Source organism: Drosophila eugracilis, unplaced genomic scaffold (genome assembly GCF_018153835.1).
Source record: "Drosophila eugracilis isolate 14026-0451.02 unplaced genomic scaffold, ASM1815383v1 contig_90, whole genome shotgun sequence".
Classification (NCBI taxonomy): domain Eukaryota; kingdom Metazoa; phylum Arthropoda; class Insecta; order Diptera; family Drosophilidae; genus Drosophila; species Drosophila eugracilis.
In genome coordinates, this window is record NW_024573812.1 from 6914474 (window position 1) to 6930881 (window position 16408).

General features: G+C 44.5%; 2 protein-coding genes across 3 annotated transcripts in view; both read left to right on the forward strand.

Annotated features, from left to right (window-relative positions):
• Positions 1-16408, forward strand: part of LOC108112641 (protein prickle) — a 62582-nt gene that overhangs the window by 12732 nt on the left and 33442 nt on the right. The window contains exon 1 of one of the 2 annotated variants that reach the window (XM_017222756.1): positions 9483-10285. The exons of the other annotated variant lie outside the window; for it this stretch is intronic. Coding sequence (XP_017078245.1) covers positions 10035-10285 — 251 coding nt within the window. The 5' untranslated portion in view covers positions 9483-10034. Of the gene's footprint in view, positions 1-9482; positions 10286-16408 lie in introns of those variants that run through there. 2 annotated transcript variants of the gene reach the window in all.
• Positions 13824-16350, forward strand: LOC108112644. The gene is made up of 2 exons (XM_017222760.1): positions 13824-14995; positions 15191-16350. The coding sequence occupies exons 1-2, from the start codon at positions 13895-13897 to the stop codon at positions 16205-16207; spliced, it is 2118 nt and encodes a 705-aa protein (XP_017078249.1). The 5' UTR covers positions 13824-13894; the 3' UTR covers positions 16208-16350.

Sequence of the window (16408 nt, forward strand, 5' to 3'; positions counted from 1 at the left end):
AAGTCGAAGTCGGATTTGGATTCGGATTCGCATTCGGACATCTGACCATTTGTATAATTGGCATCTCTAATTTTTTGCCGGGATCTCCTTCCGACCAGTGACTTATTATGGACCTCGGTCGATGGTAGTTGCAAGTTGGAAGTTGGTAGCTGGTAGCTGGAAAATTCACGACCAGCAAGCGGTTCTTGCAGCGGCCAGTGTAGCGTGAGTAATCGGAAAGCCGAGCGCGTTGCATAAATATCAAAAAAGGCGCTCGAGGAGAGGCAACAACAACAACAACTGAAAAAGAAATAGGAAAAATTGTGTACAATAATGAAACTGGTTTGTGGTTTTGGGGCGGCCGCTCTAAGAATTACACGCACACAGGCTCCGGTAATACCTATTGCGATCAGCATGAGCCAGTGTTGCCATAATGCTTGTCATAAATTCTCCAAATTACCCAACACGTCGCGCTCTGTGGCCATAGCCAATGTCGAGAGGGGCTCTTGGCTTACGGCTCTTGGCTCAGAGCTCAGATCTCTGTCTCTGACTTTGGCTTTGGCTGATTGCAAATTGTGTGACAGCGGGGTCCACTCCACGTAAATTGAATTTATGTACTCGCCCTCCATGCGCAGTTGGGCACAGGATTAATTGTCCAGCAGGAGCCGGGCTTTTGTCTCAGTGCATCCGTCAATCACACGGTCGCTCTCTTTCTCCTCCATCGCCAACTTGACAATCGCAATTGATTTCATAACATGATCTTCAATTGAAGGCAATTGGAGGCCGCTGTCGGTGCACTGAACTCATCTGGGATCTGAGATCGGGCATCTTCACGGACGGATCTTAATTCGAGCTGGTTCCGCATTCCGCCCCTTGGGGCAATCAAAAGTTTGATTTGTGTCGGATTTTCATGTTGCGCCTATGTGCTGGGCATTTGGATCATTAATATCACATAAATAATTCCTTATGGCCATTCCCCAAAGTCGTTAAAAGTAATAAGAAGCCTCTGGCCGAGCAGAGGAAATGCAAATGGTTTTATTAGCTCTGCTCAACGAGGAATTAACATCGAGAAATTTAATCATCTTATGAATTAAGTTAGGAATTCCATGACTGCTTAATAAATGAAACTAACTTTATGATAGTTTTACTCATAAATTTTATGGATACATTAATATAAACCTTTATCTTTTTAAGAAGATTGTAGAAGTTAACAAGGTAATCCTTTTCCCTTTTTTGATATTTTTCATCATAACCATAAAGCCTTAGAAAATTCTTGATTCATCAGAAAATACAATCATTCTTTATAAAAATCTATTTCTTTTTCCTTTCTCTATTACTCAATGGGATTATTAAACATTCCCCATTGACCTCATTTGTCAATAAATCACATAATAATATTCCAGATAACCATAAACATTTTTATAGAACAACAAATAAAACTCAAAGAAGTCGAGCCGAGAATGACCTTATTGCAGATTAATAATGTTATCAGTTTTGTTTTCCCAAGTAAATCATGAGCAATATTTCCAGTTTTTCCTTCAAGAGAATTCCCGCTCTGCCAAGAAAACTTGGCTAATTGCAAATGCCAAAGTTCCTCGACCGCTGATCTACTACCTTAGGTGGGTGCATGTGTGCGAGTCCATTTAAAAGTTTTTTATTGGGTGTGTTCCATTGGCCCGCAAAGAGCACGGCGAACTTGTTGTAAATGGTTTCTAAACTCGACTTTATGGCCAGCATTTTGTAAACTTTATTTCTCTTTGCCCACTCGGAAGGCACTTGAAGATTTTTCGCCGGAGTTGCTGGTGTCGCTGAGGTAGCTGACAGCCAGAGTTCCTCACTTTGAGTCGTTGTCAAGGCCCACGCGCCTTCAAAAGCGGCGGCTGAAGGCCTCCACATCTGACATTCTGTTACCGTTTCTCGGTCTGTTACCAACACTCGATTATATATACAAAAATATATACCACCGACTTTATCCATCTGAATTCGTGCGCATTACGCACATTTGCGTAACAGATTCAAGTGCGCGATATGGAGGGTCTCAAGTGCGAGGCGAACTCATCGGGGAGAGCAAAATTAAACAACGAAATGATGGAAACAAGAAACTGTTTTCGAAAAAACCTTCTCCTCTCCGCCGTTGTCGCTGTACTTGGAGGCATTACGCAGCAATACAAGTTTTCAAGTGCTCACAGGAAAAACAGAAATCACAAATCAGAAATCATAAATACAGAAAAAAAAATGAAGAAACACGAACTCCATAACTCTGAAATAAAACTGAAATATTTTGTGTTTCGTATTTGATTTGATGTTGGCGCATAATGAGTTAGCAGAAGTTTTGGGCCGAGACCGAGAAACCAGTTTCCCCCTCTGTTCCTCCTCTTACGGTGTTTTTTCCAATTTAAAAATTAACTGTGCTTTGATTAATACTCGATTATTCCAGCACTGCATGTGTCCGTACATTATAGAAGTTCCTCGGCTGGCTGCTCCTCTAATGTGTTAAATGGGGCCTGGAGAGTGGTGATGGAAAGTCCAGGATGACGGCCACAAATTGCAGGAGTTTTTGTGTAATTTATGAGCAGTTTATTCAGCTAATTGGCCTAATTACGCTGCAGTTTGCTCTGAGGACAACATAAATTGCAGCTGGGTCGCCTGGAGAAGCTGGCAATTCACACTTCCGCGATTGGCCCATCCGAGTTGGCCATCGCTGATGCTGTAGTGCCTCCAACCTGGCCAACTTGGCGCAGCATGGCAATGGCAACATCAACGGCAAACAACAAAGGCAGGCGGCTTCGACAGTCGACAGTTTGAGAGTCGAGAGTCAAGAGTCGCAAGTTGCAAGTTGCTAGTTGCTGGTTGCTGGTTGCTGGTTGCAAGTCGCCGGGCTCAAGAATCGAGTGCAGGGAATGGCACCCAAAGTCAGACAGCAGCATCAGCTTGGCCTGCAGTATGTCTGCTGCCAACATCGTGACTAATTACATGCGACATAAAATGAAAGAAAAGGCCTTAAGTTTGTTGGCAGAGTGGGGCAAGGCGAGGGGGATCTGAGCAACCAGGTCGTATACGTAATTGAAGAAAAAGTATCTGAAAATTGCCAAACAACAGCAGCAGCAAGAGCAGTAATTGGCAGGAAAAGGCAGCAGAAACGGTGGCAGTTGCAATCGGCAGCAGAGTTACTTGACAATTCAATAAAACTTGGGCTCCGTTGACAATTTAAGTCGTCTTGTCTAATAATCAGCTTTGCCCCGCGATCGCTTTTGTAATTTGAGCAATGTCAAAAGTTGAGCCAACTAATTGAAAGTCGCCTTTCTATCTTTCCTTCGTTTCGGAGGCAGCTCGTTAAATCTGCATCTGCTGCCGAGTTGGGTAACAATTTATTTACGAGTATTTTAAGAGCTGGCCACAAAAAGCGGCAACTGCTCCTCGTTTTCTGGATTCTAGATGCTGGATGCTAGATGCTGGTTTCTGGTTTCTGGACGCTGTTCTTAGTTTCGAACGCCCACTAGCATGCCATCGCCATCTGCTGGAGTTGCATTTTCAGTTGCCACACGAAAATAGCGCAAAGTAGTGCATCAATAAACAATAACAATGCTGCCGTTGCTGCTGCTGTGTTGCAAGGAAAAACAGGAAAAGCCGAGGCAGAAGTAGATCTGGTGGCTGGCCACATGTGCGGATGTTGCAATTGCAGCCGCTGGCTAGCAGCAGCCTGTCAATAAAAAACAGAAAACAGAGCTACTCGCTGGTCCAGACGGGGGCGGGGGAAACTAAAGGAAAAACCGAAAAGCATGCTGAAAGCAAAGTGTGGCGGTGGAAAATAAAACATGTGCAAGTTGCAGTGGCCCGCGGTTAAGTGAAAGAAATCGCTGCCAATAGCGGAAATATTAGCGTTTAACCGATCACTGGCAGGGGGTGGGATGCGGGCTGGAAAACTCAAAGGAAAACCCCCTGCCCCCAAAAAGACAATGTGTTTATTATTGCCTTTAGCCGCAGGCAGATCGGGCCATAGAGATACCGATCGATTTGCAGGGGGTGCAGCGTATAATGGCGTTGAAATCATGTAGAATATGGAAAGTACTTTCATGTAGAGCGATGTCGACGCAGTTGGATAATTTATTTATTAAACTCGCTTTTCTGGTTTCTAGCACTCGAATCTGTAACAAGATCAGCCCGATTAGATTCGAATCTGGCCGTCAATTAAAGGCTGGCTGTATTTTCATGTTGTAAAACTAAATACATTACTTTTAATATAAAATAAAGCTGATTAATTGGACCACCTTATCTTTATCCATATAAGTTACAATGTCAAGTTCGTGTATATATCTAAGTTGTATTTTAATTTGATCAGATGTTGAAACTTTGGCAACAGATTCCAAGTATCAACATTTCCTGACTCTCGAATTCCCTACTCCCAAACTTCAATCCCTGCCCTGAGGGCAAGCCTGAACGTCAATGCCTGAAAAGTGCTCGATTACATGTCACCCCCAACAGCCCAAATCAATGCCATCCTGGGCCTAATCCAATTGTCGCTGAAAGGGCCGAGAGACAGCCACCAACCTTGTTTGGGAAATTTGGGAAGGCAACATGAAATGCCTTGACATGGCATCGGAACAACAGCATCAACGGCCGAGTCAAACCGATTGTGTTAAATCAAATGAAGCATAATTTTGACTCAATTTATGTGTGTGCCAGAATGCAGGCAGTTCTACCCAGTTAACTCCACCGGTTAACTCCCAGTGGATCGCTTAGCCTGTCATTCCATCACCATCACCCACTCACACTGTCTCAGAGGGTTGATGCTGCTGCCTTCTGACTTTGATGAGAGCGGACAGGACAGAAGTGGACGGGCGAGTGCCTCGGGTACATCATATTTCTATTAATGACTTGCATATTTATGAACCCGAAACCGGAACCCCTTAACCGGAACAGAACCCATTCCGAATGCCCCGCGGGCTGTGCTCCGAAGACGAAATGAGTGCAAATAAGCTGATTTTAATAATAAACAAACACGAAGGCAAACACAAATAGGCATCAAATGTGTTCGTAGTCTATTTGAGTTTTGGTCTTGGCCGCCAGCGATGGCTGAATCTATATACTCAGATACTAGCAGAAGTACGAGTATATATTTTTAGTACATCGCCTCAAGACGAGAACGTTTAACTGGAATTCTTTCAGATGGCTTCCCATTTCGAAATGCTCGCTTTCATTTGCGTTTCCAGCTACTTTGATGTGGTTCCCTGGCCACGGATTTCGTCAACATGTGGCTCCGTCCAACGAGGCGTGGAGAGTCTTTAAATAAACACAAACATGGCTCTAGGAAGTTGCCAAACAATATGTTCCACATTTGCATATGCTCATCCGAATTTTCCACTCTTTTTCGTTTTTGCCTTTTTGGCAACGGGTGTAACGACCCAAAGATCGGCTTATAATGCCGCTTTTGGGTGACCAAAAAAGTGGAATAGTTACGGCCAAGTGCGCGGCACTCTCTCCCGGTTTTATGGCCACTTCTGTGTGGGCCCATCAACTGCGCGTTCCCACTGCTTTAGACAGGGCCCAAAGCGAAGAAGACACAACAATGGCCATATCAAAGTCACAGCGACAACTAATAGTGCTCCCGTAATGAAGTGTTAAGAAATATCAGACAACCCGCTAATGAAATACTCAACGTTGTGGCCCAGACTAGGAACCATAAAGCAGCTACAAGTACAAGCCAGAATGTAATTGAGATGGTTCCAATGGCCCTAATTTCAGGCCTGCCTCATTTTGGTTTTCTTTCATAATGATGGGAAACGGCAGTGGTTAGATATTGTCATTTCTCAAATTGAACTTCAAGGTGAGGTAGCAACGAGCTTCATTCAAAATTGCTCTAGGAGGGTTGTCGAGATGTGTAGATCGAGGAAGGCAATATCTTAATCTAACTAATGTTCCAACCAATCTTGGGTAATGTCTGCTTTAAAAGTTTTTTAAACGGGTTGCTGAACATGATCAGCAGATGAAAAATTGCAGACAAAAATGTTAATGGCTTATTTATGTTAAGATTAGTTTCATTTATAGGGTTAATACCTACCACAAAAATTGAAATATCTACGAAATATTAACGAAATATATCAATGATTAATAAAATCTTAAAAGTAATATACAGTTTATCTGCATACATTACTTAATCTTAAACAAATCTTATTTAACGTGTGAGGTTAATCTAAACTAACACCTCTAATACCGCTACCGCCCGATAGATGGCTTCATTGCATTTCCCAGCACTTCCGATCGATTTCCAATGCTCCGATCCAAAAACTAAAGCTGGCAATGGCACAAGTTGCTTAGCCCTGTCAGAGTTGGTTAGCCAACCCCCGAAAATAGTCATGGACCGTAAACCCGTCTAGCAAATGGAATTAGGAAATCTTTTTCGCCAAATCCAACAAATCATGTTAAAGCCGACCCAGAGCAGGTCGGTGGGCGGGTAGTGGTTGGGTGGGTGTGTCTAGCTGGGGAGAACGCCGGCGGGCAGAATGTTTACACCGCTCTCGGTTTTGCTGTTTTCAAAACTGTGCGGTCTGTCTGAAGTGGAGGGGGTGGGGCAGGATGGAGGCAGAGGTGGTGCAGCAAGGGTTCGCGTGGGCGTATTGCGACATTATCGAGGGTGGAAAGACCCATCGAAGAACTGCCAGACGGCAAGGGCATAAAGTTTATATAATTATTTTTATGCCGACTCTCATAACTGAAGTGGAGCGTGTGTGTGGCTATACTGAGGAAAATTCTTAGATCTGTTTATGGTCTTTAAATATATTTTTAAATATTAAATAAAAAATCGCAAAAGATTAATATTTACTTGCATAAATTAAAATTCTTGATTCGAATTCTTGGAAAAGTCTGTTAACCAAAGAAGGGCAATAAAATGCATGGATCAGCAGGTTATCATCATCACCAAAAACTTTAGAAATTCTTAAAGTAGAATCTCAAAAGAGTCTATAAATATTGCTTTATAAGATTACAGCTGAAATAAGAAACCTCTTTTGGAATGCTCTTTTCGGCCAAGTGTGCTTGCCCCGTGGGGATGTGTCAGCCCTTTTCTCTTGACTGAGCCATTCGAGTTGCTAACTATGTGAGTTCTGCAATGAATAAAATTAAATTACACAAACGTCATTGGCTGTGATGTTGCTCTGAATGCTGCTCCCAGCAACATGTTGCTAATGACAGCCAGAACTCGCATCCCAGATGCATTTTAATTAAAATTCTGAAGAAGGGCTCGCTTTAATCTAAAGTCCTGTTTCCAAAACGGAAATTGTGTGCGGCTGTTGAAGTGTCGGTTGTTATTGCTCCACCACCACCCACGTTCCGCACCCACTCTGCTGGTAGATATGCATGTTTGTTGTCCTGTCTGCAGGGTTGATTTGCCAAACGACGCAATTTGTTGTTGTTTGCGACGGCGGCATGGTGGGTCAGTGGGTGTCGAGACCCGCTGAGTGTGGGATATTTGCACATTAAATACCGTAGCGTAACCCAGCGGAGCTTTCACTTTTCCTGTAACACCACAGAGACAAAAATATTAAGCAAATATCAGGTTGTTTGAGAAACAGTGCACCGAAAAGGACATCATTTTTTCAACTTTGAATTAGCTTTTAAAGATCCGCTTTTAGTATGCTTATAAGTTAAACTTTAATAGTTGGAATAAAATATAATAGAATAGCATGAAAAAGTACGATTTATATATGTTTGCAGTTAATAACAAGCCAATAATTTCCATTAATAAAACCGAAATAAACTTATAATATATTTGATGACAATTTCTGGGAATTCCAATTCTAATCTTTATTTGGTCTTTATCACTTCTTAGTATTCTATTATGATCAGAATGAATCACATTTCGTATCAATCTTAGGCTGTACACAAAAGAACCTTTTCATTTTTTGACTAATCGTGAAGCTCATTTTGATTTCATAACAAAACTCCTCGATTATGAACTTATCATTTTCTCCCAGTGTTCCTCCGTGTGCATCCTATTCCCTGGGGCCTCGTAAGTGTTGCCAAGTTGATTGTTTTGGCCTGCATTCTGTGAGTGGGGTAGAGAAAGTACAGTTGCCTCCGGCCAACTCTTTCGTCTTTCGAATGTTAATTGCCAGCGAAGCTCATCTTCTCCAACTGGACGAGATGTGCGTCCTGTTTGGAGCATAAGAGGCATATGAAATCATAAAATTTAACGATCGCCAGAGTGTCTGGCCGGCGTTTTAGACAGGGGTGGCTTTTGGGTGACCAGATAGCAACCCATTGCCGCCCAACCACCTAGCTCGCTCAGCTGCTCGGCACGTGTTCAAATTACCGTGAAGACGCTTAGGGGTGATTTCTTTACAACAACAACATTGGAAACAACAGCCGGCAGCCAAACGACATTCAAATTGAGTGAGTGAATTAAAAAACCTGGCAATCAAGAGAGTGGATGGAAGTCCTGGAGAGAGATTTGCTGAGAATTCCCAGTCGGAGAGCGAGTCTCGCTTTCTCTCAGCGTTTCGAGTTTGTAGCAAAATATGAGCATACGTTCGAGCGTCCGCTTCCTTCCGTTCTTTGTTCGCTTTCCCAATGCTTTTGGGGTATGTTCGCTTCGTTTCGAGTTTCCTTTCCCTGTACCTGTGAGTGTGTGTGTGTGTGAGCGGTAAAAGGTCTTTACCAGAGTGTGTGTGAGAGGTCACGGGGATCGTGGCTGCCAGACTTTTATGGTTATAAGTTTCAACTGAGCACAGTGGGACAAGAGTTATTATAAAGTTAAGGTGGATATGATAATAAATTCAAATTAAATAACAGGGAGAAACAAGCATTAACCGTTAAAGTTTATATGATCAATGTTAGAATATTAAAAGGTTAAGTCAACTTTTTAGGTGGATCTTTCTTTTGGCTTTAAACTTCATATTTATGTTTAATAAAGATAGACAGAATCGGAAAAGAGACAACATTTTATCAAAAGGCGATATCAAGTTTATATATAAACCTGAATAAACTTCTTTAACACCATTTTACACGCCTAGCCCCACAGTTGAAAAACGTTTTTTTGAACTTAAGGCCCCCCTCTCGCACACTTTCCTCACCGGCCTCACACCGCCTCTCAACCCCCCTGACGTACACCTCGCTACATAATTTCAACAATATGCGTGCATTGAGTGCTGGCCCACCTCCTTGCACCACCACCCCCTCCCAGGCAACACCACCACAATCTACGAAAACGAAATCAGACATAAAAACATTACATTACAAACCCTTATTTCCACACACACACACACACACACACACTACAAAGAGGAAGGAAAAGCCGGCAATCGCAAGGCGAAGCGGCCAAAACTGAAACTGAAACTGAAGCAGCGAAATCGCAGGACTCAAGGACGTGAGGTGAGCTCGGGGCGAGTTCTCTGCCATCGACAAGGGATGCAAAAGTGAGTGCCAGATATTAACCCTCCATGGGGTGTGTGTATGAATCTGTGTGTGTGCTCAGTATGCCTGTATTGGTGAGCCTTTGTGCGATGTGTTTGGGTTTTCGCCGTGCTTGTCAATCCCGTCGTGCCAAAACAAACGCAACGAGCATTTCGCCGATTAGAAGGAAGAACCAGCCGTGAGTGCAACGCGAGCGGACGGAGCCGACGATTCCGCGTATTTTCCGCATATTCCGGCTACTGATAAGAGTCCGCGATAACAGCAATTAACTGTAATAATATAGACAATTGTTTAACTCGAATCGAAGACAAGAAATTATCGCGAATTCCCAGAATCTGTGCCAGCTAAATAGAATGTGACCGCTGCGAACTTGAATTTTCCTCAATCTTTTCTGCCGGCAGCCTTTGTTATTGTTTGCTTCAGCTTCTTCCACTTTTTTTTGGGAGAATAGTTCTTTGTGCTTGTGCTTGTGGTTGTGTTTGTGAGAGTGTGCCAGTGGTTGTGTCTGTGAGTCAGCGCAAATGGCAATGCGCATCTTTGTTTACCCGGAAAATCCAAGACTCTCATAGAAGAAGCAGAGAAGTGGCAGTGAAAGCGGCGCCAAAATCTCAGTCTAGTGTTTTTCTTCTGCCTTTCCGGCCGAAACAATGAACAATTCGTTTGATAATTTGCATGCCGATAGCGCTAGTCGAATCAGCAACAACAATGGCAGCAGCAACAACAACACCAACACTAACAGCAACGATGGACCCAATAATGACGGCGACTCGGACGAGGAGGTCATCGAGGGCATGGCACTGCTGGAGGGCAACTATCAAGTGCTGCGCCAGTGGGTGCCACCCGCCCCCAACTATTGGGATGCGCCGCCCAAGGCCATCATCAAGTCAGCCGAAGTCAGGTAAACAAACGAGTCCCATACTCGTATATGCAACATGCAACATTGTGGCATATGCGTATGCAACACCGCGACAGCAGCAACATGCTTATGCAATTAGGAGAGCAATTGCCAACGCTACATTTGGCGATTGCCTTCAATAAGTTTTAATTAAGTGCTTCGGGTTTGATTTGACAGCGCATTCCATTTTGCTGCTCACAAATTGCACAGCAATTAACTCGAGTCGACTCTTTTCAAGTCTAGCTTCGATTTTGAGTCTGCACTGGGAAAAATAATGTACTCGTATTTATGTTACTGCAGTTTATCCAAAAGTGTTTACTGCGGGTAAAGGTTCATCGGCAGCGTTTCGACATTCAAGGATTGAAGAAGATCTGCTAAATATTAACAGTTTTTGGGATCTGTAATTCCACAACTACCAAAACGCAATTTTGTAATATTTTCTAGAAATAACGTAGAATTCGAAAATCTGGTACTCTTTTCCAATTCAAAAATATTGGATTAACTCAAAAAAATTAACCGTTCATGATTTCCTGCTATTACATCTTCCGTTACTTAAATACCATTAAAATATCGATAGCTCGTTATCGATACATTTGTCCTACTCTGCTATTGCTAAACCAATAAGACCCCAATATGAATGTTGTTATTGTCATAACATTTACAGCTATTTCTCTCAGTGATTTGCAACTTGGTGTTCGATTGCAGCAGCAGACCTCTCTAACGGTCCAAGGCAGCGGCAGCACTTGTCGCCACGGCACTATTCAATAAAAGTGCAGTTATTTGTAACGCACTTTTATGGCCACACATGCGATGCGAACCCGCACGATCTGGACCGGGCGGGTCCAACCGCCTGGACAAGTCCCGTGTCCGGCCAATGGAAATCTCAATGGATTTGGCCTCGGCGCCCGACAAATAATTTTCGCGTCTTAACAGCTTGCAATTCATTCAATAAAAATTTGATTATTATGGGCGTCATCAAATGCGACGAACAACATTTGCATGTCGGGCAGCAACTAACCGAGCGCAAATAAATTTGTTTTAGTACGCTGAGTACCCTGCACTTGCAGGTGGCAGTGGGTATATGGGTTTTATGCTTGATTCGGAGTAGCAATTATATGTTACTTTCGCAGTCATAAATTAAAAGCTCTTAACAGGATAATTAGACATAAATGTTTGATTAAAATCAAATAATATTCCTACAATCAAGTCCTTGGGCAGTCCTACTTTTACATAATTTCCATTGAACTTGCTGAATCTTCATAACTGGATAATCTTACGTCTTGATACTTATTCCTTACTCATGTCTATATATGAATGGTGTTGGAATCCTTCCTATCATCAGTCGGTTAGCATTGCTGACCTTTTCCAATTCAATATATTCAATTGATAAAGTGACTTCTTAACAGAAAAAGGCATTGAATTCTCAATTGTTGTACAAGGCCCAATTTATATTGATCGTTTATATGCTTCTCATTGAATATAACTGAAAAAAAATATTTAAATAATTATTTACCTATTTTAATTTGAGAAATTTAGTACTATCAAAACGAATACGCTTTGAATGAGTTCAGCTACTGGAAACAAACTTCCAGACTTAACCTTTTAAGTTGTTTATTTTTATAACTTGAAAAGTGAACCCATATACGGATATAAGAAACTTAATAGAACTGCAATGTTTAAAATGATGACATATTATTGTTATTCCCTTAATTTAAATTATTTTAAAATGTAAGGAATTGATATAAATCTGATTCGCAAAGAATCCCCAAGTGTTGCCCACACCACGGACCCATTTCTGCATTGATAGCTCACAAACAGATTGTACGGGTTTATTTGTCCGACAATCCGACAATCCGTCCGCCCGTCGATCCGTCCGTCTGTCCGACTTCACTCAACAAGCGCCACAGTTGGCGTCTGGGTCTTGAGTTGCTGCTGCTGCGGCTGCTGCTGGTGCTGTTGTCTCACTGTCAACACCAAGAGGTATGCAACATGCAGATGGAGGATGTGGGGAACCGTGGGGCAAGTGGGTCTTCGTCGCAGTCGTTGACAACTGCAGCATGAGTCTGCGGAATTGAGTTGCTGTTGGCTCTTGGCTGCTGTCGCTGGCTGTTGGCTGCCTGTTGCTGGCTGGTAAATAATAAATGCGTTGCTAGAGAGCATCCGAGATGGGAAATCAAAATGCAAACGCTGCCAGATTTTTTGCTGGATCCACTTGAAGCGGCGGCAACAATGTCCCCTGGTTTCGGCATGGCTTCGTTTTGTTTTCCTCCGCCGGGCCGTTAAGTGCAACTCCAGCAGCAGCAGCAACAGCAGCAACAGCAGAGGCAAAGGCATTGTTGCAAGAACGGGTATCTTTTGCACGTTCTCAATATGCATTTCGGAATTACAATATGTTGATTGCATTTCGCCGGCACGTAGATGGAACACATGCACTCCAGGGCTTCCAGCCGCCATAATAATGATGAGTATTGAAATTGCCAACAATGCTCCACTCCGACCCATTCCACCTGCTCCACTATCAGTCCCTATTCGGCTTCCTTTTCTGCGGTCTGGCGGCCTTTGTTCTTGGCCAGGATCCCTCCCTTAGCGGTTGGGGCTAAATTACTTTATACTTCTGTACGGTTCGTTGCCAGGGTAATTGATATGGCTTTGTTTCACTCGACTGTTTTCTGTGTTTCGCCCTTTTGTTAAGCGGAAACTTTCCGAGTTTCTGGGATGGAAAACCCACCAGCCGAAGAACCTCATTTCACTTCCTCTTTCCCAAAGGGTGGGGTAAATCCTAACCCCCAAGCCACATGAAAGCTTAACTTCGACATCCAGCCAAACCGCAGATGACATAATTAATGAGCCTATGAGCCGAGCATAAATAAGGAATAGTTCATATTCAGTTGCTGCTAACGTTGCACATGACCTGTGTATAAATCAATTTAATATTTCTCCTCTCCTCTCTTATCGTTTCAGGTAAGTTGATATACGACAGCCGAGGCGACTCCTTTCTCTTTGCTGGCCGTGCCAGTCACAATGGCAACATCCACATCAACAACAACTTCTGCCAACTTTTTGTGTGTTTGAATTGTGTGAAGGCGGCACGTCAATGTCATTGAGTCTTAAGGTAAATGGCGAGGGAAATTCAAATTTGAACAACCGAAAAGGCCGGCCCAACTGCCTGGGCCAAAATTACGATGACTTGTCACACGAACCGGGTTTTCTATTGGGCTTTCGGTGCTATTTGGTGGGGATTGTTAGCAAATTAGCACAACAGCCAGCCTCATAAATTGCAATTTACTGGGAACTAAGTATAGTTGAGTAGTTTCCCCCCTCCCTGCCTGCTCTTAGACTAGTAATGGCCACTTTTTCAATACTCAGTTACAGCTAACGAGAAGGTGGTTTATGGCTACTTTAACAGAGAACACGTCATAAAAAGAACAGTTTGATTTTTTAGTCGGATCACAGACAGTCTCCGTAAATTAATGTAACATATAGAAGTTAATGCCAGTTAATGGGGGTATGATTCCGAGTAGGTCATGAGTCTCCTGTCAAACTTATTCCTCCGCGTCACACTTTTTTAACAAACATCACCTTGAGAGATCAGACAGCGAAGAAATCCCTAATATGAGGCGCACCCACCACTCGGTCATAGTCTCCGCGACGAAGTATTCGGACTCCGAAAAGCAGAACTTCATAGATTGTTTACATGATGAGGAGCCTGAGCCCAAGCACATTCCCGCCGAGGTCTTGGACGAAATTTTAAACGAGGTCCTGAAGCATACCCATTTCCCGCAAAAGCAGTCGGATAGCTCCCTGGATCAGCACTGTCAGTCAGTGCGAGAGGCGAAGGCGGAGAAACAGGCGAAGCTAAAGAGGCAGGACGATGATCTCGACATGGATCCTCGTCTGCGCAACTGGAACCGCGTGCTGGAGCAGCGCCAACGAATCCAAAAGCGGATCGAACGGCAGACGGGTAAGCGGGCCGAGGACGTGCTCTTCAACCGCTCGGCTACCATCGACGAGGCCGGCAAGCGGATGATCCTGCGCATCCTTGACACCGCCGATCGTTCGCGACCTCTCGACCGCCTCAAAGAGAATGTCACAATGACCTCGCTGAAGCCACGCTGTGATCCCAATCTGTGTCTCGAGATAAAGGAGCTGTTCGCCGTCAAGCCGACGCTGCAGGAGGTGGAGTTCATTGGCCTGCCGGAGGTCACCCAGAAGGAACTGGCCTCCACCCAACTGGCGGCCAACGAAGTCGAGAGCCAGTTTCAGCGCTCCGAGGTTCTGAGCCAGCGCCTCGAGACGAAGAAGCGCTCCATCCAACGAGTTCTGGAATTTGCGCCCGATCTTCAGCAGCTGCAGGTCACGCAGACAAAAATGGAGCCGCCTGCCAAAGGGCCACCGATCACTAAGGTCAGCCAGTCTTCCTTAAAGGATATCTCAGACGACTCCACCTTTGAGGAGGAAGAGGACTTGGAGTTAGATTTTTTGGTGTCCTTTAAGGAAGGCGAGGGCGATACGGAAGTCGAGAAAATCTTAAAAGATGTCGAGAACCAGGTGGAGACCCAAGATTTGGACGAGCCACAAGACTTAAACGGCCTGATGGTTAATGGCATGTTCCTTGACTACCGCCAGCCCAGTGGCCCTACAAGCAAGAATATTTATCTGATGCTTGAATGTGATCCATACGAGCGCAAGGTGAAGATGCTGCTGGATATCCAGGTAAAATGTGGTGTTAGTTGGGGAAACCTGTGCTCCAGAGCTAAGTTTAAAGGGTTAGAGAGTCCTCAAAATAGTAACAATATTTAGTGATTATTTCTACATACAGACAGGAAAGCGGGGCCATCCCATAGCCTCGTTCCACACTTTTAGTGAGGTTACTCAGAACAAGTTCACTAACAGGACCACTTTCCACAGAACCTGAGTCCGAAGTTTGTGCACGTCTTTTGGTTGAGCAAGGCCCGCTTGCGATCCGATCGTGCGACCGTAGACGCCGAACTTGTGTTCGACCGCAGCGAGTTCATCCTTGAGCCGCGGGGTCGCCGCATCATCCAGGTAATGTTCCAGCCGCAAACGGTGGGCATCTTCACGCAGCGCTGGCACTTGTGCCTGAGAAGGACTCCATTGTGCGGCACCCGTCGCCTGGACGTCGTTATCCAGGGTAAGTGCACCATGCCGGCTGAGTTTCTGCGCCGCCTCGAGGGTCATAAAAAGGTGCCGTTGGACAAGCAGCAGAGACTGCAGGCGCAGAGTATCCTTAATATGCAGGCCAGCCTGGCGCCGATCATTGAGAATCCCCGGCCCCTGTGTCCCTACAAGAGATCCCTTGATGATCGCGAGGTTTTCAATGCCCAAAACTATTCCTATCGCTGCGATCGGTACGAGGATCTCGAGATTCTTAAGGGCATATATGAACTGGCCAAGAAGCCACGCGATCGACCATGGGATCTGAGCATTCAGGCACTGCGTAACATTATTGGCAAGCTTGAGAGCCGGTTTCTGCGCGAGCATCTCCACAATCAACTGGTGAAAGTCCTCGAGCCGATGAAGTGCAACAGGTGCTCGAATTTTCCCCTGTTGGAGCATAATCCGGAGCAGGAACGGTCCCGTTTTATCTACGTGCGTGGCACTATCAGCAGCACCATTGACGCCTGGGAGACCATGGCCTTTGGCCTGGATGAGCAGTTCTTTAAGCTGGAACTCCTTCGCTACCTCTCGGAGAACCCCCTCCCTAAGGAGTTCGGCGGACTGTCGCAGAAGAACCGCCAGCAGGATCCGTTTGAGACATCAGTGAATATAGAGGTCGTGGAGAACATCTCGAAGAGAGTCAAGTCCAGCAAGTACTTGAAGGACTCCCTCTACATGCAGACCTACAGTCTGCTCTGCGATGCCGCCGAAGACATTGTGTCCGTGATCGAGAGCACCGCCGAATAGGATTCGGTCTGCCGATGATATTGAGATGCTCTTTCACCCGTTCCAAGCTACACGGAGAACTCTGAGCTTTGTCTTTCGGGCAACATATATTTTTTTAGGTGTTTAAAAGGCATTACTGAAATAATAAAAAAAAACCTTTTTGATACGAAGAGAAGCTGTCCGGCAATCTTCTACCTATGAGCGGATCCTTCAGGTATCCTA

Excerpts from the sequence above, each read along its gene's own strand:
- LOC108112644 (XM_017222760.1), top strand. The coding sequence starts at position 13,895 with ATGAGGCGCACCCACCACTCGGTCATAGTCTCCGCGACGAAGTATTCG. Across the intron at positions 14,996-15,190 it reads AGATGCTGCTGGATATCCAG|AACCTGAGTCCGAAGTTTGT; the intron begins GTAAAATGTGGT and ends CACTTTCCACAG.